Source organism: Mus pahari, chromosome 1 (assembly GCF_900095145.1).
Source record: "Mus pahari chromosome 1, PAHARI_EIJ_v1.1, whole genome shotgun sequence".
Classification (NCBI taxonomy): Eukaryota; Metazoa; Chordata; class Mammalia; order Rodentia; family Muridae; genus Mus; species Mus pahari.
Genome location: NC_034590.1, coordinates 103,089,569 through 103,113,730, shown reverse-complemented (window position 1 = coordinate 103,113,730; position 24,162 = coordinate 103,089,569). Strand labels below are relative to the sequence as shown.

The 24,162-nt window shown below is 41.3% G+C and overlaps 1 protein-coding gene across 3 annotated transcripts in view; it reads right to left on the bottom strand.

Moving 5' to 3' along the window:
• The window catches only part of Edrf1 (erythroid differentiation regulatory factor 1), a 37,189-nt gene extending 15,339 nt beyond the window's left edge, over positions 1-21,850 (bottom strand). For 2 of the 3 annotated variants that reach the window (XM_029538077.1, XM_021200533.2), the window contains exons 1-17: positions 21,620-21,826; positions 20,445-20,653; positions 18,717-18,783; positions 18,017-18,142; positions 15,280-15,404; positions 14,907-15,063; positions 11,831-11,932; positions 11,455-11,576; positions 10,651-10,762; positions 8,143-8,290; positions 7,959-8,067; positions 7,412-7,523; positions 6,360-6,620; positions 4,590-4,661; positions 4,139-4,289; positions 1,340-1,528; positions 870-1,070 (exon numbers count right to left, since the gene is read on the bottom strand). In XM_029538077.1, the coding sequence (XP_029393937.1) occupies positions 870-1,070; positions 1,340-1,528; positions 4,139-4,289; positions 4,590-4,661; positions 6,360-6,620; positions 7,412-7,523; positions 7,959-8,067; positions 8,143-8,290; positions 10,651-10,762; positions 11,455-11,576; positions 11,831-11,932; positions 14,907-15,063; positions 15,280-15,404; positions 18,017-18,142; positions 18,717-18,783; positions 20,445-20,653; positions 21,620-21,730 (2,374 nt within the window). In that variant the 5' untranslated portion in view covers positions 21,731-21,826. Of the gene's footprint in view, positions 1-869; positions 1,071-1,339; positions 1,529-4,138; positions 4,290-4,589; positions 4,662-6,359; positions 6,621-7,411; positions 7,524-7,958; positions 8,068-8,142; positions 8,291-10,650; positions 10,763-11,454; positions 11,577-11,830; positions 11,933-14,906; positions 15,064-15,279; positions 15,405-18,016; positions 18,143-18,716; positions 18,784-20,444; positions 20,654-21,619 lie in introns of all 3 variants that reach the window. The other variant, XM_021200542.1, reaches the window with a different exon arrangement.
• Positions 21,851-24,162: the final 2,312 nt, after the last annotated feature.

Genomic DNA, 24,162 nt, shown 5'->3' with positions numbered 1-24,162 from the left:
ATACCGAAGAGGCTGCTGGGTGATGCTAGACTTAGCATTGCACTACATCCAACCCTTGGGGGAAATGTGGTACTCCTACATGAATGCATAGGGGAACATCACACAGTATTTTAAGTGAAATAACTATGAAGAAAGAAGTAAAATCTCTAAGGATTTTCCCACTGAGGCTATTAAAATAATTATTTTAGAAAGAGAAAGGGGAGAAAGGGTAAAACTACTAGGAAATGATACATCTCTCTCTTCTAGTATTCTACATTAATTGTAACTACCCAAGACTGATACTTACATCCTACTGGAGTGTGTTCACATGGCTGCTCTAAGCTGAGGAGTGTGTTCCTGTGGTTAAATCATTCTATTTTTTTTTTTTAGAATAAATGATAAAAGTATATGGTATGAGCTAACTTTCTCTTAGCTCATTCATAAGATACTTAACCCACTTTCACCAACCATTTTTTCTTTAACCCCAAAACCCTGGCTTGCAGAGTTGTCTAGATGTGTACCTACAAAAATCCCATCAAGAGTAAAGGAAACACAACTGTATCAGACCTTAGTTAAAATATCTGAAAATTATTTGTTACAAACACATATGATCATACTCTTTGTTTTTAAGAAATGGTCTATGTATTCCTGGATGTCTTGGAACTTACTATGCAAACTAAGCTGACCTCAGATTCAGAGATCTGCCTGCCTATTTCCCTCTGGTGGGATTAAAGGTACAGACAGCTATACTCAGCCATGGTCAATTTTAAAACTTGAAAAAGAGTAGTATGGAACACTTAACCAAAAGGCTAATGTTCCTGACACTTTTGCAGCATACTTCCTGAGCTGAACAGATTATCGCACTGTGAACAAGGAAGATGTCTGCATACCCTGGCAGCTGGACTCTCTGTGGAGACTGTGGAGGATCTCCTGGTCTTCTTTTGTTTGATAATTAAACTCCTCAAGGTGTGCTGCTCGGTTATTTGCGTTCTGGGCCAGCATGAGTTGGATGTCGCCGCAGAGTGTCAGGTATTGAGAGAGAAACAGCAGCACTTCAGAAAGCATGTTGGTGCAGAGGCAGCAGTAAGTATCTGTTTGAACAATGGTGAGAGGGAGAGTCCACACAGACATTAGAACTGATACTCATGACAAACGCTCTGTGCTGTGACAGCCACTGTCCACAGCAGGTAGCACAGGGCTTCACATACTCCACACCAAGATGTTAGAACACTGCTAAAAATAAAATGTAACATGCCAGAAGGTGCTGCTTTAAATTGAATTTTTTAAGCAAGTGAAGGTTTACTATGACTCTGCTTCCCTCACTCCAGGGCCTTCAGGACATACTCAGTTAGAGGCTTACCATGGCTCTGTAGAGCTAGCTTAATGTATCTCAATGCTCTTCCATACTTCTGAAGACTCATGGCAGCATCTGACAAAATGTAGTAGGCCTTTGATGACTTGAGAATTAGCTGAAGTTTCATTTTATGTTGCCAAGAACCAGGGGTCATTCCAGACTGCCCAGAACAACTGCCCTTCTGAAGGGAGCCCACTGTAACACAGAAAAACATCACATGTTGTCTGAATTTAAGTCTCAACAGAAAAACAAAAAACAAAAAACAAACAAAAAAAAAAACCTGATTCAGATACTACTGGCAGGCTGAGATTGGTAACTTATGGCAGGAGAAAGCAGCAGTGTCATGGCATCTTTGTGTGAGACTTCTAAGGTCTTCGGCTTCCCCCGCTGTCAGTCACTATCACTTTCAACAGGAAAGCGACACCTGCCAGCTGTCTACAACTTCTGCATCACACTACCAAACAGTATATACACTGTGAAACAGAGCCTGTCCCCAGATCTCAGACCAGCTTCTCTATTCACATGCTAAGCTGTCTCCCAGCATTCTTCCCGGCCCACACCCACTACTGATCAGCTAAAGCCATTTCCTACCTGTGGCCTGTGAAGATGCTTGCTCTTCCCTGTTCCTCACTGTACTTTACCATCTTCTCTATCAACAACACCGAAATTGCCAGGTACAGTGATTCAAGTCTAACGTCAGCACTCAAGAGTCTACATTTGAGGCCAGCCTGGGGTACAGAATGGCAACCCTGCTGTCTCTAATGAAACCACAACACAAAACCCAATCCCACCAAAGTCCAGCCTCATAACTGTCTTCATTCTGTGAAATGACCATTTTTACACTTGTATGTGTCCAGGCACATAAAAGTGACATGAAGTTAAAGGAGTACCTTGCTAACATACACTGCATCAGACTACTCTAACTACACTGATAGGATCCAAATACTGTGAAATGAAGGATACCCCCACCCCATAATTTAACTTCTCTCTTCACTTTTGATCACTTTTTAATTAATGCCACAAAATTCTTCAAGGCTCTCTGTTACTATGACCTATGATGGCCTGGGTTGTGCCTGCCTCCTTTTCTTCTGTTGCCATAAACATTCTCTACATTTGAGGCACCGTGAGAAGGTCTTGCTCACAGCTGTGTGTACTGAGAGCTGTTTAACACAAGAGAAGAGGATTAAGTCTGTTGACCTGGGACAGCAGCGTAAAGAATATGAACACGAATGAGACTGATATCCTTTTCTTCCTTCCTTAAGTTTTGTGTACATTGATATTTTGTGAAGGTGTCAGGTTTCCTGGAACTGGAATTGCAGACAGTTCTGAGTTGCCATATGGGTGATGGGAATTGAGTCCTCTGGAAGGGCAGCAAGTGCTCTTAACCACTGAGCCATCTCTCAGCCCCACCGTCCCTTTTCTCCAGTTTCATCCTATAGCCCAAGCTACCATTGAGCTTGCAGCAATCCTGCCTCAGCCTCCCAAGTGACAGGACTACAACTGAGTCACCAAGCCCACACTGGAGCAGGGTTTTTCAACAGGGAAGAGAGACAAGAAAAGACATTCTAGGCAACAGTGAAGTCCTGGTGCACTTCTCTGAATGCAGAATGAGCCTTGCATACAAGGAGTACCACATAAGTACTAAAGAAATCTAGTCCCTCTGTCCCTATCATTTCTACATGTGTATCACTTCAAAACAACAACAACAAACAGACTTTCAAACCATTAAAACAAAACAAAAAAGCTACAACTGGGGGATGGAGATGATGGCTCAGTGATTGCTCTTCTAAAAGACCTGGGTTCTCTTCCCAGCACCCACATGGTGGCGCACATCTGTAACTCCAGTTGCAGAGGATCCAATGCCCTCTTCTGGCCTCTGTGGGCACTGCATGCATGTGGCAAACTGACATGTAAGCCAAACAAACACCTATCTATACACATCAAGTAAAAAATAAGTAAAATCTCAAAAAACCAAAACAACAAAAACTCAAACTGGAACTATCAGAGTATAAATGGAAAGGGACATATAATTCATATTAAGAAACAAGAGTTGTATTTCCAAGTCCACACTACTTTCTGAAAGGTGAACTAGAGGGACCCTCTAGAAATTTCAAAAACTATTTCTAGCTTATTCAACTATGGCACAATAGCAGCCATCTCTTATAGGTGCACATAATGTATGCAGCTCTAAGCACATTATCCTATCAGTCCTTTACATCTTTTAAAAACTTTTATGTATTTATTCAAATGTAGAAGTACTCTGTCTACATGTTATATCTGCTAGAAGAGGGCCTTATATCCTTCAAAGACGGTCATGAGTCACCATGTAGTTGCTGAGAATTGAACTCAGAACTTCTGGAAGAGCAGCCAGTTATTAACCACTGAGACATCTCACCAGCCCACCCTTTACATCTTCTAAGAGCCTCTAAAGAAGCTGCTGTCAATGTCTCCAGTTTGAGAAAGAAGCTTAACTGAGCAGAGGCCATGTCCTTCAGAGCTAGCAAGTGATCTGGTTCTCTTTGTTCTTAAGAAGAGACTCCACACACTTTACAATGGCAGCAATTCCCTAAGACTCCGGTGGGCTTTCCAAGGTTGACAATAGAAGAAGCAGGTTCCTTAGGTTCTCACTAGAAAAGTATACAAAAATCTCAAAATTATCTTTCAAGGAAAGGCTTTCCTGACTTTTCATGTACTTGATTTCCTTTTTCCTCAATCCCTTCTAGTAAGTGCCTTGACACAGCTTTTCTGGCTATAGGGTAGCATGCTACTCTATTGAAGACATTATGGGCTTATCAACCAACTTACTTTTATCCAGGAACAAGGCCATCTGCTTCTCCAGCCCTTCAGGGCCACCTCTTGTGGATTCATCTTCATATTTTAAGGGGATAGGAGTGCTGGGGTCAGCTGCTGGAAGGTCGCTTTCTTTTTTGATGCTACTATCTACAGATTTTAAACCCTTTAAAAAGTAAAACACACAAAATACATACCTTTATTCCCTTCTTAAAAAGAAAAACATTTGCTATATCCCATTCACTAGTAGTTAACCAAAACTTAAACACACAGCAGCATTTCTACCTCAGATATTTAGACCTACATATGATCTGAAAGACTTGGAAAAAATGGTTTGGTTTTTGCTTTAGATGAAGAAAATAAAATCACAGCAGGACATCATTCAAAACATTTAGACACTAACAAATACATGCTACTTGCAAATAAGCACGGACTGCTGATCAATGAGGAGCAAATCTAGACTTACCTCCAACACATAGCTAAGTACGAGTCGACAGCGCTCTTCTGTGTCATGGCAAACGGGGAATGCACAACTGGGCTTCAGAGACAAACAATGACAAGTTACCAGCATGCCACCACTCCAACAGACCAGCTCTCATTTCCCAAAATTATTACAACTTTGCAAAGCAATAATTTAGAAATGTGCTTTGTATTGCAGTCGGTGAGGTACCTGATACAAGTGTTTTCAGCACTGTTTCAAATCTTGCTTAACAAAAGACTGTGTAGCCAAACAAAGTTCTAGTAATTCTATTTGATAAAAAGAAAAGTGCAAGAGTAGTAATGCTTTAGAAAAATGCACACCAAAGCAAATAGATCAGCTTATCTTTTATTAGTGCTGACAGCAGCACACTGAGTAACACCATCAATTTTGTAGGTTAAAAGTACCACCCCCACCCTTTCTGTAATTTATTTGCTTAACTGCTAACAGCCTCTGGCTGCTAAGCGGCATTAAACGCAAGGGCATTTCATTTTGCTGACTCTGGGAGGCTGGACTCACCAGCATTCACAGGAAGACCCACTCAGACGACTCAGGACAAAGTGAGTAAATGAGAATTAGGAACCAAGAGTGCAAACTCCTAAGTTACCCCACACAGGCCAGGCAAAGCTAAGACATGTTCCCAGGAAGATGACGACACTCTTCTGTGTGCCTCAGACACTGGTAAAGAGGGTTCTCTACAGAATCAGAGAATCTTAACACTCCATACCACCCTTAAATCATCCAACTGTCTTGTGAGTCCAAGGCTCTGTTAAAATGCAGTTTTCCTAGTCCATTGAAATGTAGTAATCACTACTTTAACTAGAAAAACGTGGGGCTCAAGCTAAATGTAAACTAAGATTTAGACAGACAATGACTTTGTAAGCACATTATTCGTCCTAGATGGGTAAGAGAAAACATATAGTACAGGGTTATCAGGTACAGACAGGCTCTGAGAGAAATAAAAATGGCACGGTGTGGCAAACGTGATCTGGAATTCCGAAGGAAGAAGTGACACCATTTAGCCAAGACACAGCCTTTAAAAAGGCAGCCATGAAAAATACATCAGGAAAAGCATGTGCTAAGCAGAAGCAACAGTACAGGACCTTGACTGACTCTTATGCTTTTCTTTATGAAAAAAATAAAGAAGTGTGGGAGGGAGAAAAGCAGATCAGAAAAACCAGGCAATAATTTAGAACAGTATGTTTTCAAACCCTGTACCTGAACATAGGGAGGCAGTGTACAAGGAAAGTCCACTGTTGCCAACAGAGGGACAGTAGGATAGTTAGTGTAACTCATGCCAAGAGACAGACCGAAAGAGGATGAAGTTGTTAAGGTTCACCTGGCCCCAACCAAGGCAGACATAAGACCAGAGAAGCAAGTACTGGCAACACAGTGGTAATTCACCAGTTTTCTCTACGTGGACACCAAAGGGGCATCCCCTTCTCAACTGACTCTATGCTCACTAAACAAACAGTAATCCACCAACAGCTCAAATACTAAACAGCAATGCCCTGGGAAAGAGACCAATACTATATATTGGTCAACAAAAAGAAAAATCCCCTTCAGAAAAAGTGAACTATGAACTCTGGGTTAGCACATTTGTTCACCATGGCTTTACATAATGTGGGTCAGTTACTCCAGGTCATTTTACTGCACTGTGCATTCCTAAAGTCAAGTTCTAGAACTCACAAGTCAGTTATAAGAATGTCCTACTCTATTCTGCAAGGAAAACAGCATAAAACAAATAGAGTTGCTTACTCTGATCTGATGAATTGACTTGTATTTTTCTGGTACTGACAGTTCTCCAACAGACTTAATTATAGCCACTGCCTTGTTGTCATCTGCTGGGTCAGAGCTGGTGCTGTAGGATCCATTCTCATCACTGTCTGCCATCTCCTCCTCCTCTTCACTGTAGCTTTCATCCGAATTCTCATTTAAAGGGGAGTCTGAACTTTCCTCCTTTTTAGGCTCATCCAACTGGAAAAGCTCTGAAAGCATGTAGTTGGCTGAAGCAATAATCTTATTAAAAAAACAAAAACAAAAACAAAGAAATACATGTAAAGACTGAAGCTGCCTCACCACACTGAAAACCTTAGGGGAAGTCTAAAATTGTTCTCACGACAATACCACATAAAGGACAGTGTGCTCTGTGAAACCCACACTGACTCTTTTCTTCCTTCTAGAAATTAGGTGTAGTCTGAGCCCTCCTCCTCCTTCACTGCAGACAAGCTTTCATGTGTAAAGTGTCATAAGTAGAATACTAGAAAATTCCATCTCATCCCAAGAGAGTGTCTCTTTATAAACTGTCTGTTAATCTTTACTAGGCAACTAACAGTTACTATATAACGTCTGGCTAGAGGGAAAATCTAAGAATGGATCTTGAGCCTCCTTAAATAACAAATCTCATTTCTGTAATAAATCCTTTAAAAGACTTTCTAATTGTGATAAAGCAAAGGAAAAATGCACACTCTACTAAGATTACATGAGTGTTTGTCACTGAACAGACTGTCCAAAAGGAATGTTAATAGGAGCCACACATGAATTTTAAATCTTTCAGTAGTCATGTTTAAGATGTAAAATCTAGCAATTTCATAAATTATACATCTACTAAATATTTCAACATAACTTTCGTTCTTAAAATTCTATTTTACACTGGCAGATGCCTCAATTTAGATTAAGCACATCCATAGTACTCAGCTACATGCAGTTAGAGGGATTCAGTATGGAGAAAGGATCTGACCAGGTTCCACTGCAACAATGCTCTATCAATAGTCCAGGACTAGCTTACTTATCAGACATGGCAATCTTACTTGAGGATGTCTGCTTTTGTCCAACAACTTAACACAGTTGAGAAGCAATGTTCTAATAGTTCCATAGTGTTTCTTGTTTTGATTTTTCTTCATCATCATGTTACAAGCAACCCTGAAAGAAAAGTATGTTAGTTTCACTACCCACTTAGCCTCTCTTGCAGGATACAATGGAGGTTCGTCCTGTATCCTTCAAATGGAATAAATGACACAAAGAAGTACCCAATGCTGCATCTCAATCACCCACCATAACAGAGCTTACACAGCAAAGCTGAACATTATTTAGTACAAAATGTCTGTGTATTTCTCTGCCCAACACACTCCAACCCCCAAGCCAGTCCCATTTGAAGATATATTCTGACACTACATAAACATTAAAAAGTATTTAAAAGCTTTAGCTTAGACAGTGGGACTACTTCCTTATCTTAAAACTTTTGTGTTCAGACAGGACCTTGCTTCGTGGCCCAGGTAGGCCTGGAACAGGCACTTCTCCCTCAGCTTCCCAAGTGTCACCACACTATACTGACGCCTGAGTTCTGTGAGGACTCACTTGTATAAGAGGATAGCCACTGGCATTGTGAATGGGTTCTGGTACTTGTCTTCAGTTTCTTCACACAGAGTTGTGAGGTCGTAGAGCTTCACAATATCACTGCCGCTGGCTGAAAAGAGAAATAATTTACCTCATGCTACAGCCCTCACCTAAATCACTACTGTCCATTCAAGCACTAGCTTACCTTTAAAGAGCCAGTAGGTATGCCCTTCTTTAGTACAATTAGATTTAAGAAATGATAAAATATTTTGTGCAATGTCTTTTATAACTTTGGTAGAAAAATTAGAGTTTTCCAAATTGGGTATTTCTTCTGTCTTTATCATTTCATATTTCTGTAAAGCACAAATGAATGCAGTTTAGGACCCCTGAGGCAACAGCAACTTAAAAACCAAACAGGTGGGCTGGTGAGATGGCTCAGCAGGTAAGAGCACCCGACTGCTCTTCTGAAGGTCCTGAGTTCAAATCCCAGCGACCACATGGTGGTTCACAACCATCCGTAATGAGATCTGGCGCCCTCTTCTGGAGTGTNGAGATCTGGCGCCCTCTTCTGGAGTGTCTGAAGACAGCTACAGTCTACTTACATATAATAAATAAATAAATTTAAAAAAAAAAAAAAAAAAAAAAAAAACCCAAACAGGTAAGTCTACCTGTTTCAAATGGCAAAGGGAGCTGGGGACCTTCCTTTGCCCATAAGGGGGATCACTAGTGTCATTCTCTAGGAGTGACCCCAGAAGCAGCATTGTCCCTACCAGAGCATGGACAGACCACTCTTCTCCACCTGCTGTCTGCAACTAGGAAGGTAACTCAAGGTAGGCTTTACCTATCAAGCTTTAAGAAACAAATATACACACATATATTTCTGACCCCTTTCTTTCTTCAGACACATGTGTCAGTGGGCCAAGGGTAGAAAATCACACCAGATGTTTTCCCTGGACCTGCAGAATTTTCCTTTGCAGGAATGTAGCACAATGGGTAGAAGTGGCAAAAAGAAGAAAAGCTGAATGGATCCTACTATTGATTTTATAGGTTTTTTTGTTTTGTTTTGTTTTGTATTGCTGGGAATGCTAAAAGCCTCCCACCTTAAGCAAGTACTCTGCTATTCCAAGCTAAAACCCAGCCAACTATTACTACCTTTAAGGTACCTCCATATTTTTTGTTTGTGTTCTGTGCAAACTGCCCTAAATAGCTCTAACCACATTTTCTGATGTATATTTAAGACTAGATATTCCTAACATCAAACAAGGTGTGCTCATCCTTCTGTACTGTAATCCTCAATGTGGTTATCTCCATCTCCAGCATTTCATTCTGCACTATCCCCTTCAATTTCACTTCTGTGTGGGAACTCCAATGTGTGACTTTATATAGTAGAGTCTTTGGTGAGCCAACATATCAGCACCTATCTAGATCAAATACCAACTTGTTCTCCAGTCCCAGTGTTTTTGTTAGGGTTTTACTGCTGTGTGCAGACACCATGACCAAGGCAACTCTTAATAAGGACAATATTGAATTGGGGGGCTAGCTTACAGGTTCAGAGGTTTAGTCCATAATCAAGGTGGGAGCATAGCAGCATCCAGGCTGGCATGGTAGAGGAATAGTTGAGAATTCTACATCTTCATCGGAAGGCTGCTAGCAGAATACTGACTTTCAGGCAGTATTTCAGGACTAGGGTATTAAAGCCCACACTCATAGTGTCACACCTACTTCAACAAGACCACACCTAATAGTGCCACTCCCTGATCCAAGCACATACAAATCATCACACCCAACATTCCTAGCAACTGTATCTTAAGAATACTCATGAGACACTTTTTATGATTTCCTCATTCTGAAATGAATCAATAACCCCATCTCAGTGAACTGTATCATTGTCCTAGTCCTGGGATTCCCCCTCCTCTTCCTCCATCCCCATCATTAATACTGCCCCTCTTTCTGCCCTCTGCCTGCTGTGGGCAGTTACCTCTTTAGCTATCACTACAGCTATCTTTTAGGGTCATGGCCTAAGTGGTTCTCAAGCAACACTGAAAATTAGAATTATGTACGAAGTTTCTTGAAAAGCTTGGTTCACTGGTCCTAGAACACTGGCATCCAGACACAGCTGTTTAACAATCCTTAGGTGACTTTGAGATACAGCCCTGAAATGGACTTGGTAATGGAAAGCACAATCTTGCCAGATGCAACTATTACTGTGGCATTTTCTTAAAGCTTTGTATAGATGGAGTAGCTGTTTGCAAGACAAAGCAATGTATCCACTTTGAGTTAATCACTATGGGTTTTGATATTAACAGTACAGGCTTCAATGGTATTTATGACCATCTCAAAAAATTACTTATAATGATACTCCTGAAAATCTAAAATTCTGCTCTAGGTGGACATAGTGGTGCACACCTTTAATCCCAGCACTTGGGAGGCAGAGGCAGGCGAATTTCTGAGTTCGAGGCCAGACTGGTCTATAGAGTGAGTTCCAGGACAGCCAGGGCTATACAGAGAAACTCTGTCTCAAAAAACCAAAATAAATAAATAAATAAATAAATAAATAAAATTCTGCTCTAACCAACGTAACCATAAAAACAATAAAATTTCAGTTTATTCATACCTATCTTTCGGGCCAAAGACACATCTTCATATTTAAAGCCTTAAAAATTATGAAGTTCTCTGCACCATTCTACATTTGGAAGATAACCCTGTGTCTTACCTGTACAATCCCGTTTACATGGAAGCACATCACAAGTTCTGGTACATTGCATATCAAGTTGTCCAACCAATAGTCTATTCCAGTTAACACATTAATTGGTTTGTTGTTATCCCTGAAAATATACATTTCTAGTGTTACCTGGCTTAATTAAAATGTCCCATAATGAATTATCTTAGATGTATTTTCCCATTTAAATATTCTACTCTCTTCTCTCTAGACAGAGAATGCCATAGATACTTTCTGATCTGAAGACCCATACATACATATATCAATAGTTGTGTTATATCTAAAATCTTTTCAAGAACTGCATTTCTAACAGGCATTGCTAAGTTCTCAATACAAATAGAAGGTGGTATGATGACCTGACTGTGAGCTCCTTGCATGCTCCTCACACATCCCAAGGAAATACTGACCACATAAATAATAATGCTCAAGTCAGAACTGACATTGGTGAATGAGCATGGAGTGAGTGATTAAGAAAATGTTCACAATTACTTAATTGGAAGCTGGTCAACCACCTCAAGCAATTAAATTAACTCTTCTAACTTCAGTAGTTATAGCCTCAAACATAAGACGAGACCAGGTCCACGGTCTGGTCTTTCCATCAGAATCAGAATAAACACCTGTTTACTAGGCCATCAGCATCTGTTTTCTTTCTTACCGTGGCCATTCTCACTGGCAGGAGGAAGGGGTGGGGACGGAATAGGGAAAGAGGACAAACTAACAGCCAGAAGAGTTAATGAGACATTTCACTTTAAAGGAAGCTTGTTTAAAAAAAGCACAAGGGGGCATAGGGTGGTTTACCTGAGACGTAAGCTAACTGCTGGATATCTGCCTCCACCAAATATAGGCATGTTAGACCCAACTAGCATATGGATGTCTTCAAAAGTCCACAGAATATTCCGGACAAAATCATTTTTAAGACCCTATAATTTAAAACAGGAAAGTTTATAATAACAACAACAAATTGACAATTTCCCCCCATAATCCAAAGAAACACCAGGAAAGAAGAAGCAAAGGAGACAAGGTCAATTCCCGAGAGCTGTAAGATAGAGATGTTTATAAAGCAATTTTGAAGACCAAGTGGAATTATTCCCTATCAGTTCCAACTGGGACTAGTTTTCAAATGATGAAGTGGACTGGGGATCAGTTGTCGCAGATGGGCACATGGAAAGCATACCTGACTGTTCTCCCCGTCATTGAACAAAGTAGTAAGGTTTTGCTCTTTGGGTGCTGAGGCCACATGCCCCACTATGCATGAGGGCTCAAGAGGCTCCCTGCCCTGTGGAAAGTGCAAGATACGGAGTGACTGTGCTGCCAACACGTCTTACAATTGACCTATGCTTACAGAACTATCACCCCCACACAAGAACACATATCCCAATCTACCTGTATGAAATAGCCAGTACAATGCATGGTGCTCATAACTCATGGGGTGTGGCTTGCTTTAGCTCTGATTTCCCACAGCGGCTGCAAGCCAATCATATTCATATCTTAAATGAGATGGGTTTAAAGATCTTTCAAAGAATCAGTTTTCACTCCTTGGTTTTTGATAAGTTTGATTACCACTCTCTGGAAGCCCAGCATCTTTCTACTGAACTGAAAGACCAAGTCCCTCAGGCACAGTTTAAAACAACCTTCACCTCCAGTCTCCAGTTGAGAATGTCCTATGTGAGCATCACAGGATCATAAACCCTAGAGAACCAGGGAAAACTTTCCAATTAATGTGAAACCCTGTTGTCTGCCAAAACCCTGCTTTTGAAGATTAATGTCTACTGAACATCATTCCCACCACTGCCCTAAAAACCAAACAAACAAAACCAAACAACACAAAATCCAAATGTTTTAAATGGTATTAAATTAGAAAAATCTATCTCCCTCTCTGTATAATCCAATGACCTCCCATTTTTTAATATTAAAACTACTTCTTCCTTCTTTTGAGGCAGGGTCTCTTTTTGTAGCCCTATCCTTTTGTTCTTCCCAGAGTCTGGACTACATTAGAAAATACCCACATTTTGGGTGAACACAGTATGCCATACTGCAGTTTTGCAGCCGTTAGGCAGCTGTCACCAGGAAACACTCCTTAGACGTTTAACATCGATGTTCTTCCTTTGGCCTTGAGATGTACACATGGACATGCTGCTGCTTTCACAGAACTATCTCAGCCTACTGACTTAGAGGAAGACAAAGGCTCCCCGGGAGCTGGAGTTAAAGCAGTTGTGAGCTGCCCAACGTAGGTGGTGGTATAGAATGCAGACCTTCCAAGCAGTGTGAGCTTACCTACCCAGCCACTGTTCTAGCCACTGTAACCTGAGTTCTAAGAATCCTCTGGTTACAGACAGCCACATGCAATAAAACACTTAAGGTAATGAATACAAAATGATGCGCCTCTATGTCTTCCCATAACCACTGAGTGATTTGCATACTAAGCACCTCCTTCCTCCTTTTATGTTTTCTCTTTGGGGAAAAATCAAAACACCTCAAATTTATATATGTACTTTTATGGAATGCCTTCTCTACTTTAAAACCTCTAAAATTAAAATCAAGTTAAGTCATTTTTTTATATAAAAGCAAGTTAAATGTGTTAATTTTTTACAACTCTATTATAATGTATAAAGATTGAACCAATCTGACTGAATTCATGTTCAGTACATGAAAATATACACCAAGACAAAAAACCTAATTTACCAAGTTAAAAGGTTTACTTTTTGCCCCCTTAGATAAAATGCTTTATTAGATATTTTCTTTATTTACATTTCAAATGGTATCCCCTTTCCTCATTTCCCCTCCGAAAACTCCCCATCCCATCCCCTCTCCTCCTGCTCACTAACCCACCCACTCCCACTTCCTTATCCTGGCATTCCTCTACACTGGGGCATTGAGCCTTCACAAGACCAAGAACCTCAACTCTCATTGATGTCCCACAAGGCCATCCTCTGTGGTTGGAGCCATGAGTCCCTCCATGTATACTCTTTGATTGGTGTATAAATCCCTGGGAGCTCTGGGGGTACTGGTTGGTTCATATTGTTGTTCCTCCTATGGGACTGCAAACCCCTTCAGTTCCTTGGGTCCTTTCTCTAACTCTTCCATTGGAGACCTTATGCTCAGTCCAATGGATGGCTGTGAGCATACACTTCTGTATTTGTCAGGCACTGGCATAGCCTCCCAGGAGACAGCTTTATCAGGCTCCCGTTGGCATCCACAATAGTGTCTGGGTTTGGTAAAAAGGTTTACTTTTATTTCTTTTGACTCATTTTAGTATATTTTCCTAAAAACAGAAATGTCACAAATTAGCATCTACAGTGTTATTTCATCCTACAGAAGACAGAGTAAGTTAAAAACAAGTAACTTGGGGCTGAAGAGATGGCTAAGAACACTGGCTCTTTTCCAGAGAATCCTGGTTCAATTTCCAGGATGAACATGGCAGCTTCCAACTGTCAGTTAACTCTAGCTCCAGGGGATTGAATACTCTTTTGTGGCATCTGTAGGCACCAGACATGCACACGGTACTACTCAAGAGATGCAGGGAGGCAAACACCCATATACATAAGATAAACATAAATAAAATCTCAAAAAACAATATGTAAATAAATAAGCCAAGAAGATGAGGCAGATGAAACAACAGTCTATTCTTTCTCCACATAGACTAGAGATGGCTGAGCAGTTAAGAACACTTTGCTGCTACTCTAGAGGACCCTGGTTCAATTCCCAGAACCCCACATGGGAACTCACAACTGCCTGGAACTCTAGTTTCAGGAGATCTATCATATCAGACATGCATGTGGCACACAGATCTGTGCATTCAGGCAAAATACCCATACATATAAAATAAAAATATTTTAAATCTTTATATAATGTTAATGTGGTACCAAATCCATTTTCCAGGGGGGAACACCATCCAATTTAGGCCAAACAATCTAAATTATAGGCACACCTATCACCTCAATGCATGACAGGTACTTAGTACACATTTAGAGTTAAAAATACACTTTACATTCAGTAGTACTCAATTTTAAGAGAAAAAAAAAAATCTGTTGACTACTCTAAAATATTTTGTGTTATTTAATACAAAATTTTAATCTAACCATTCATGTTAACTCCTAGAAATTCTACTGTGGAAAACTAAATGCATTTTTGTTCCTAGTTCTGAGATGAGGCTGAAAAAATACTCCTCATTCTTCTTTATCACCTGTTTTTTAGTATGGTTCTGCTTTCCTAAGTGAGTTCATAAAATCAAAATCCAAGGACTAACAAACCTGACTGGAAGCACTGGGATCTTCAGAAACTGAAGAAGGCATTTCAAAGGGAGCAGGCCAGGAAGCCCCTTCAGACTCATGCGCCTGATGAGAACTAGATGACTCTTGTTGCTCTGCAGAAGATGGAACAGGCTGAGCAGCTCCATCACCATTGATGCTGGTCAATCGGAAATAAGAGAGGAAAACGTGAACACATTTATATTACAGTCTGTATAAACTAGATTCTATAATCAAGCATGCATCTTGTGTATAAGAAACGTAGTAAGTGTTAACAAAAGCAAAACTTCAACTGCTAATTTTACCCTATTCAAACTGTAAATTTTAGGACAGAATCTGATTTTTCTTAAGATAAAAATAAACAGTAGTCAAATACCTGTAGTACAAGAACTTGGAAAGAATAGCCTTCTGATACCAGTGTTCCTTGCTTTTCTTCTTCCTCTGCCACTTCTGATCGATCAGCCTTTGATAGAACTCTTTCAACCACGTCCAATCACCAGTCTGAATAACATAAGACATTACTGAACAAATATGCACACATGTGCTGAATACTGGACACTGTGTTGAAAGCCCAGCCCACAGTCAATGGTGTTTCTAAGATACGGAGGAACCTCTAGAAGGTAGAGCTTAGGGGAAGAAGTTAGGTCTCTGGAGGTATGGCCTTGAAAGGATCCTGCGTTCCTGGTCCCTTCTTTCTCTCCTTGCTTTTTGGTCATCATGAGGGAAGCAGAGTCTCACCCTAGCTCTAAGGAGTTGTGCTGTGATAGGGTAGAACTTCTGAACCCACAGCAGAATAACACTCATGTCCCTCATGTTGTTCTGCTGGGTGTTTCGTCACTGTGACAAGACACCAATTCTTACTCATCCAATGCTCTCATCTAAAAGGAGATATTCTAAAAGGAGATATTCTTTAATTTCTACAGATTGTTTCATGAGCATGCACTTATGGAAATGACACTTTGATCTTTCTGCATCCAATTCACATCTCTTCTAAGAATCTCCTACCTTTCTCTTCTAAGCTAGGCCTGGAGAGGAAATCCTTTCCTATAGTACCTTCTTAGCTGCCTGAGGAAGGCCCTACTTTTACACTTTAATCAAAGTACCTATGTATGTCTCAACAATCGAGCTGAACTAAGGAGCAAGGGCTGTGACTTGTTCACTGTCACACCCTAAGATCTGACCAAGTACAGAAACACACAAACTACACTGTGTTGCTTTCCATAGAGAAACTATATTATCAAATTAATCACCTGTAACTTATTTTTTGTTATCAAAGCATTGGAGAAGTTAGGACTGGGAGGCAGGTCTGTCATCCCAGCTACCTAGAGGCTGAAGCAGGTGAATTACAAGTTTAAGACCTGGGTGAACTACAACATGAGTTAGAGGCCAGCCTGGGCAATTAGCAAGACCCTGTCTGGGGAGAGAGGTGTTTATAGGTATAGCTCAGTGGCAGAACACTTGTCTATCATGCATGAAGATAGGTTCAAACAAAAACAACACTGTGTAGGAATATTCTTTAAAAGCAAGTATAGACAGGCAGAACCATCAACTACTTGTTAGCAGCCCAGGAAGGTAAGCATGAACATGAAGTAGGCCTAGAGAAGTCACAACTGTCCTTATCACCTGGAGAAAAACATCTATTGACCAGCAGCTTGAGAAGCCAGAAATCTTTCTGAGTTCGAGGCCAGCCTGGTCTACAAAGTGAGTTCCAGGACAGCCAGGACTACACAGAAAAACCCTGTCTCGAAAAAATACCCAAAAAACCAAAAATAAAACAAAACAAAAAAACAGAAGCCAGAAATCAACTTATATAATTAGTTATACTCATAGAATAGTTCTTTAACATTGCTTACATTTTGGCCAGCAATGTTTCCAGAGTATGTCTATAATAGACATTAAAAGAAATTTCAAAAACAATTAGTTCCTTTAATCTCACAGATGTAAAAACCCTTTCTTTTAAAAACTGACTTCGGGGGCTGGTGAGATGGCTCAGCGGGTAAGAGCACCCGACTGCTCTTCTGAAGGTCCGGAGTTCAAATCCCAGCAACCGCATGGTGGCTCATAACCATCCGTAACAAGATCTGACGCCCTCTTCTGGAGCGTCTGAAGACAGCTACAGTGTACTTACGTATAATAAATAAATAAATCAAAAAAAAAAAAACAAAAAACTGACTTCATCCTTTTTCTTATAAGACAGAATCCTGTTTTTTTTTTTTAAAAAAAAAAAATGGGGTTGAAGAGATGGCTCAATGGTTTAGAGCACTGACTGATCTTCCAGATGACCTGGGTTTGGTTCCCAGTACCCCTGTGGTAGCTCACAAATATCTGTAAGATCCAGCACCCTCTTCTGGCCTCCCTAGGTATTAGGCATGCATGTGGTTCACAGATGTGTACAAATAATACAAAGTTTCTTCTCTGTACTTTTCTACCCCACTCCCCACCCCCTTTAAAGATATGGTCTCTCTCTATATATAGCCCCAGCTGTCCTAGAACTCTCTACATAGACCAGACTGGCCTTGAACTCAGAGACTCACACTTGCTTCTGTCTCCTAAGCCTGAGGTTGGTTGCATTCCATCAACCACGACCAGATGCTTTTTCTTTTTATAAAGCTTTTCACTATTTTTAAATCTTTGATGAAACAGTTCATTTCTTTATGGCTGAAGTACTCAGCTACAATTCCAATTTGGCATTTAAAAAAACTGTGTAAGTATGAATATATATATATATATATATGTGTGTGTGTGTGTGTGTGTGTGTGTTTGATGCACAGGCGTGCAGGTCTGTTTTGGAGGTCAGATGAGGTTGTCAGGTGTCCTGCTCTATCACCATCTATCTCGCTGTACCCCAAGTTTTTTTTGTCATTCCTGATCCAGTTCCTGCCAAGCGAGCAAGCCCCAGCCATCCTATCTCCAGCTTCCCACAGTAAGGCTCCAGGCATGACTATGCTCTGCTCTTTAGACAAGGTCTGGGAATCTGACTCAGGTCCTTGTGCTTGCCCAGCAAGTGCTCTCAGCCCGTCTTTGGTATTTCCTTAAAACAAAACCACAGTTTTATAGCTCCTTAACTATTAAGAGAAGTGCTTTTCTAAATGATTTTTGCACGAATTAGTTACCTGAGATGACCTCATAAAGAGTTCTTGAATATCCAGTTCATCTAACAAGAGGGTCCTTCCTATGCGGTGGACAGCCATGCTTACATGGGACTTGCTGTAGGGAATCTTCAGGAGCTTTTTTATGTTCTTAAAAAAAGGTTAGAAAGGCCCCATTAGTATGACCCAGAATTTATGGATTTTAACTTCATTCAATTGGAAGTTTAATAAGCAGTATTTAAGGTTACACGAACTAGACTTTCCATAATAATCATCACATAGAGGACAGAGCTTTAAACTCTGAGTTATACTGTCAATGTAAGTGCAGCCCAACACTTTTACAGTAGAATTCCTTTTTATAGGGACGAATGGAGGCATGCTGGTACTAATCAAGAACAACAGTTACTAGAATATCATTTTAAATTCTCAAATGGTAATATACACAGAGTAACTACCAACAGATTATGTTTCAATGATTACTGTTAAAATACAACCAACAGTATTCATATCTTTTACTAGTCCCACTGTTTTGGAATTGTATCCTCCTCTTAAAGGAGATAAAAAGTATTTTTAAAGCAAACATAGGTATTGAATAATTACATAACTTTGCCTTATTGCATTGCTGATAGCAAGATTGTAAAGTAAAACATAGTTTAACACCCTCCTCCCCTCACCTGCGGCAGCCCAGCACTACATATCCCCAAAGTCACAATGAAAAACTCACTTCTGAGTCAGAGACGACATCCACATCATTTCCCACCGAGTCAATGAAGTCATACGCCATGCCGAAACTACGAAAGGAAGAGGCCACGGGGGAAAGTTGAACCGAGTTAAAAAGTTCCACTACTTCTAAGACATACACAGCTACATCTCACATTTGGAAATCAAGAAGCACATTGCCACCTGGCTGCCTACTTCTCATTCCTTCTTAGGTACACAGAAAATAAGGCACATCTTAAAAATGCATCTTCAACTTAGTTAAACAGTAAGACCTGTAAAAAGCAATTAGTGTTAGCATAAACCCTTAACCTCTCTGATGCAAACTAATTCAAGATATTATTTTTACATATGAAGAAAAAATGAGAAAAACATGTTAAAATGTATAGATATAACATATAAAGATATAAAGATATATATTAACATATAAAGATATAACATCAATGAAAGAAAAAATTGACCTAAAAATCAACTCAGCTTAAAGAGAAAATGAAAAACTGGTAAGCACCTAACTCATTTCAAGTCACCAAGTTCATCTACACAATCTATAAGCTTGAAAAGCAACTGATGTCACCATTTTCCCAATAGTAGGTGGCAGAGTCAGGACATTTAACTAGGACTGCATATGTTTGCATGATTTTCTATCTGTTCTGGGTAAGTAGGTTAGCCTTCATTTCTCATGTGCAAACAGTTAATAGTGTCTATCTTAGGGCTGGAGAGATGGCTCAATGGCTAAGACTGACTGCTCTTAAGGTCCTGAGTTCAATTTCCAGCAACCACATGATAGCTCACAACCATCTGTAATGGGATCTGATGCCCTCTTCTGGTGTGTCTGAAGACAGCTACAGTGTACTCATATACATAAACAAATAAATCTTTAAAATAAGAAAGAAAAACAATCTAGCACAGTATATAGTCAACATAACTACTGAAACCAACTCACCACATTTAATATAATTAAGCCATTTTTAAAATAGTAGAAATATATGGTCATTTTCAGACTTTTCACGGTATCAAAAATGCTATAATCAATCAATTTGTAAGCAAAGCTATTACCTTTTGAGGCATTAGGATAATCTTTAAACTACTAGCTCAGGGTATTAATGCACTTGTGGCTCTTTCTGTGTACGTTATATAAAAATGTTTTAAGTCCAATCATTCAGGGGAGGAAAAAGAAAACACAGTTAAAATAGCCTACAAGAATATGGACACAGCATAAGACTCCCAAATACGCTCAACTTTAAAAACCACCAGTAGAATTTCCAGTGTGGGTCAAGGGTGCAGGTTACCCAGCATTTGGGGTGTTAAACCTCAGGCTTTTTAAAATATTCCATCATCATCTAATAAACAAACACTCCAAAGGGCAAGCCAAGCAGCAGCTTAAGTCTTGCCCCTCCCATACCACCCTATTTGCACATATCAAAGCAGACTAAAAGGCTAAAACACAGGACAGCCAGGGCTATACAAAGAAACCCTGTCTCGAAAAACAAAAAAACAAAACAAAACAAAAAAAGGCTAGGTACACATGATAGTGACATGCTGCATGCAGACTTGAAGAAAGCATGCAACTTTGATATCTTCTTACTGTACCATGGACTGTGGATGACAACTATATTCTTTTACTAAAATATCTGAGCAAGCTAAGGTGCATCTCCAATTGAAGTGCGAAGCAGCTTTAAGAGCTTCGAGCAGGGGTTGAGAGGGAGGGAAAGAAATGCCAGCGATTAAAATTTACCTTGAAAATGGCTTGCTTTTCTTACTATTGCCAAGAATGGTAGTCCCTGCTGGCCCTAGTTTGGCACTCTCTCGTAACCAGTTGGCAGGTGGGAGTTTCAAGTCTGTTTTCTCTTCGAGACGTGCAAACGCTGCTCGAGGAGGGGCAGAAGAGTATTTTACCACAGCTCTGCTTTTCACTTCATTGCCTCCAAGAAATAAGGCCGATCCCTAAATAACATATGGAAAGAAGCTTTAATGAACACTGCCAGGACTGACAATCTCACCTTCGTAAAAATGAATTAAGAACCCACCAAATCAGATTCACAAGGAGCCTCAGCTGCGTGTCAGCTCTCACACTTAATAAACAAGCTTAAATTACGCTTACTTAGCTGTTTTTCACGAAACTTTAAAAAAAAAAAAAAAAAGAAGGATCAATCAAGAAGTGGACAGGGGCCAACCAACCCGCTTTTTAAAAATCTGGGCATAGTAGTTGCAAACACAAGCTTCAAGCACTCTGGAGGCAGACGGACAAGGGCCAGTGCAAGGTCTATGGCCAGCTTGACTGGTCTGCATAACCAGTTCCACACCAGCCAAGACGCAACCCGGTACGATGAGTCACAGAAAAATGCAGACTCAGAAACTAAGTGCGCTCAACTGTGTCCCGTCAACTGCATGCAAAACGAGCAAGACTTCCGTACGACTCTAATGGGATATTTTAAAGTAGCATAAGTCAATGACAACGTCATTTGCAGGACGTGTTTATTTTTACCAAACACACAAGCGATTGATCGCTCATCCCATCCCATCCTACATCAGCTGCGTAGCCTACCCTACACCCACCCGGGCATGCTCAAAGTCTGGACCCGCTGTTCGAATCTCCTTCGAGAACCCTTTCAGGCTTTGCAAATTCTCTGTGCCCTCCCTGGTACCGTCCCTGTCTCCTCTGCCTGCCTTCGGTGGGCTGTGACACACACACACACTACAGCCCGTCCACTGGCGCCGAGTGGGGAGCCAGGGGTGCTGCGCATTGCAAGCAAACGCCTGCACACCCGACGACAGGCACTCCTGGTGATTCATTCTGTACTAGAGGTGCCAAGGAGGAGTGGAAGAAAGTTCCCGAAGCCCCACATCCTCCTCTCCTAGGCCCGCAAACCCCCCAAGCCCTGCAGGTCGCGCTCCGCCGCCTCCGCTCACCTGTGCAGAAGGCTCCTCGGAGTCCGCCTGGGACAGGAGGCTGAGCCCTCCTCCGGCGGCCGCCCCCGAAGGAGAAGCCTCGGCTCCTGCTTCCTTGGGGTCTCCCATCATTTCCGACCCTGGGGAGGCGACCGGACGCGCGAGCCCTGGAGTCGGCGACAGGAACGCGGGCCCAGAGTCGCAGGAGAACCTCAGAGCGAGAGCCTCGGACGCTCAGCAGCTCGCACTTCCGGCGGCTGCCAGGAAGGGCTCGAGGTAGCGCGGTGAAATCTCGCGAGATTCACCCGAAGGTCCAGCCCGTCCTCCGGTTCTAGCTCCTCCTTCGCGGTCCGGGCAGGAGCTGCCGCACGCCGGCGCCTGTCACAAGGTTGGGGCGGCCACTTCTCGCGATTATACGCCTCCCGGGCTCCTCCCCCTCGCTCGTGGCCGGGCTTTGTTGGCAAACAGTTAATGGGACTTGAGTCAGAGTCAGGGTGGCTGCGGTGGGGAGGTTCCGCCTTGGGTGTTCGCGTAATCAAAGCCAGTGGCGTCAGGGCCCTCGCAGGCGGCCGCTCTCGTGGGGCTTCTCCGAGTTGCACGGACGCGGGGACCCTCCGTGGGTCTTAGCGCCTTCAGATCAGTGGGGATGAAGCAAGAAGAGAGAAGTCATCAGGTTGTTTAATCGTTATCTAGGCAGCGCCCCATGCAGCCCTGGCTGGTTTCGAACTCGCAGAGTAGCCGAGAGTGACCTTGAACTTGGCACTCTGCGTCCAGCTCCCGAGGGCTGAGGTTTCTGCCTGCCTGAGGATGGAACCCAGGGCTTCGTGTAGGCTAGGCGAGCACTCGGAGCTACATTTCCAACCTTCACCTAATACCAGACAAACTGCTACATTCCATATATATATATATATTTGAGGTCAAAGGTTTTGTTTTATGACGAGGTATTAATTTTTGGGGGGGGGTGGGGGGACTTTTTTTTTTTTTTTTTTTTTTAATGTGTTTGAGTGCTTTGACTGCGTGTGTGCATGCAGTGCCCGCAGAAGCCAGAAGAGGGTGTGAGATCTCCCGGAACCGGAGTTACATGCAATTGGGGATTGCGGGCTGTGGGTGCTGAGCTGTGTCCCTGCAAAAGCAGAAAGTGCTCCTAATTGCTGAGCCATCTCTCCAGGCCGGAGGTATTACATCTTCAGTTTTAAGTGTTTTGGCCTTTGCAATTATTTAGCCATGCCAGGTTATAATTTTCCTTAGGCTCTAAAAACCCAATAACTGAAAAACTTTAGGAGTCCTTGGAGAAAGCAGATGCAGTCTGCAAATTGTTTTTATGAAAAACAAGACATTTTTATGAATTAACTTTTTGGTGCATATTTTGCAGATAACGTATTTTAAAGCATGTTTTGTGATTAAAAAAAACTACTCTGTATTTTAGAGCCAGTTTTTGTTTGTTTGTTTGTTTTGCCCTTTTAGTTGTTTATTACATCAGAGGTTAGCAGGCTCATCAGGCAAATGCTCCTGACAAATGTAACTGATGGCTCGAGTTCCATGTCATCCCTGGACCCCATTGTGGAAGGAGAGAACTGACCCTGGAAAGCTCCCCTCTGGCTGTCACATGTCCTGTGGCATGAACACACACACAATAATAATATAGAGATCTGAATAAGACCCATGTAGCTAACACAAAAAGATTAAACTTTGAGTACTTAAAAATAAGCCGGGTGTGGTGGCGCATGCCTTTAATCCCAGCACTTGGGAGGCAGAGGCAGGCAGATTTCTGAGTTCGAGGCCAGCCTGGTCTACAGAGTGAGTTCCAGGACAGCCAGGGCTATACAGAGAAACCCTGTTTCGAAAAACCAAAAATAAAATAAAATAAACCCTGTATATCCATTAACTCATTTTACAGGAATATTTTTAAAAATTAAATTGCACATCATAATATGTTAAATGATAAGCAAATATTTAAAAAGTAATATGGTCCCAATTTGAAAATCCATCTGTTTCTGAAATGGAAATCTCTGGTTGTTTTTGTCTCTAAACGAACAGATTCATGTAAGAAAGAAATGATTTACATTTAGTCTTTAACATTTTTCTATTTTTCTTTCTTGTTTATTAATACTTCTACAAATATAAGTTAGGTTCTGATAATCTTACAATTTTGTCATTTATTAATAACGGTGTATCAGTAAGAATTTACTGAGGTAGTATAGTAGTGGTTTTTTTTTTTTTTATTTAGGACTCAAATATTGCACATATTTCCTTGAGATGTTAACATGTGGACTCTTTTTGATGATGCTTAGTAGGAAAATGTGCTACTAATACCCTACAAAAAGAAATGAAGGAAGCAGAACTGAGAACGCGGACTAGAGAAAACGAGTCTGACAACACCAAGGGCTCATGGGAGCTCTGGGCTCAGCCAAGGCAATCAGGCTCCCCAGACTTATGGAGGAAGGTCTGGCCAGGGGCACACACGGGCAGGGACTAATTTAGTTGGGAGAGGAGAGTGATCCCCGAGGCCTGGAGAAACCAGGCACATCTGGGTTACATAAAATTTATACATTCCTCCAGCTCTA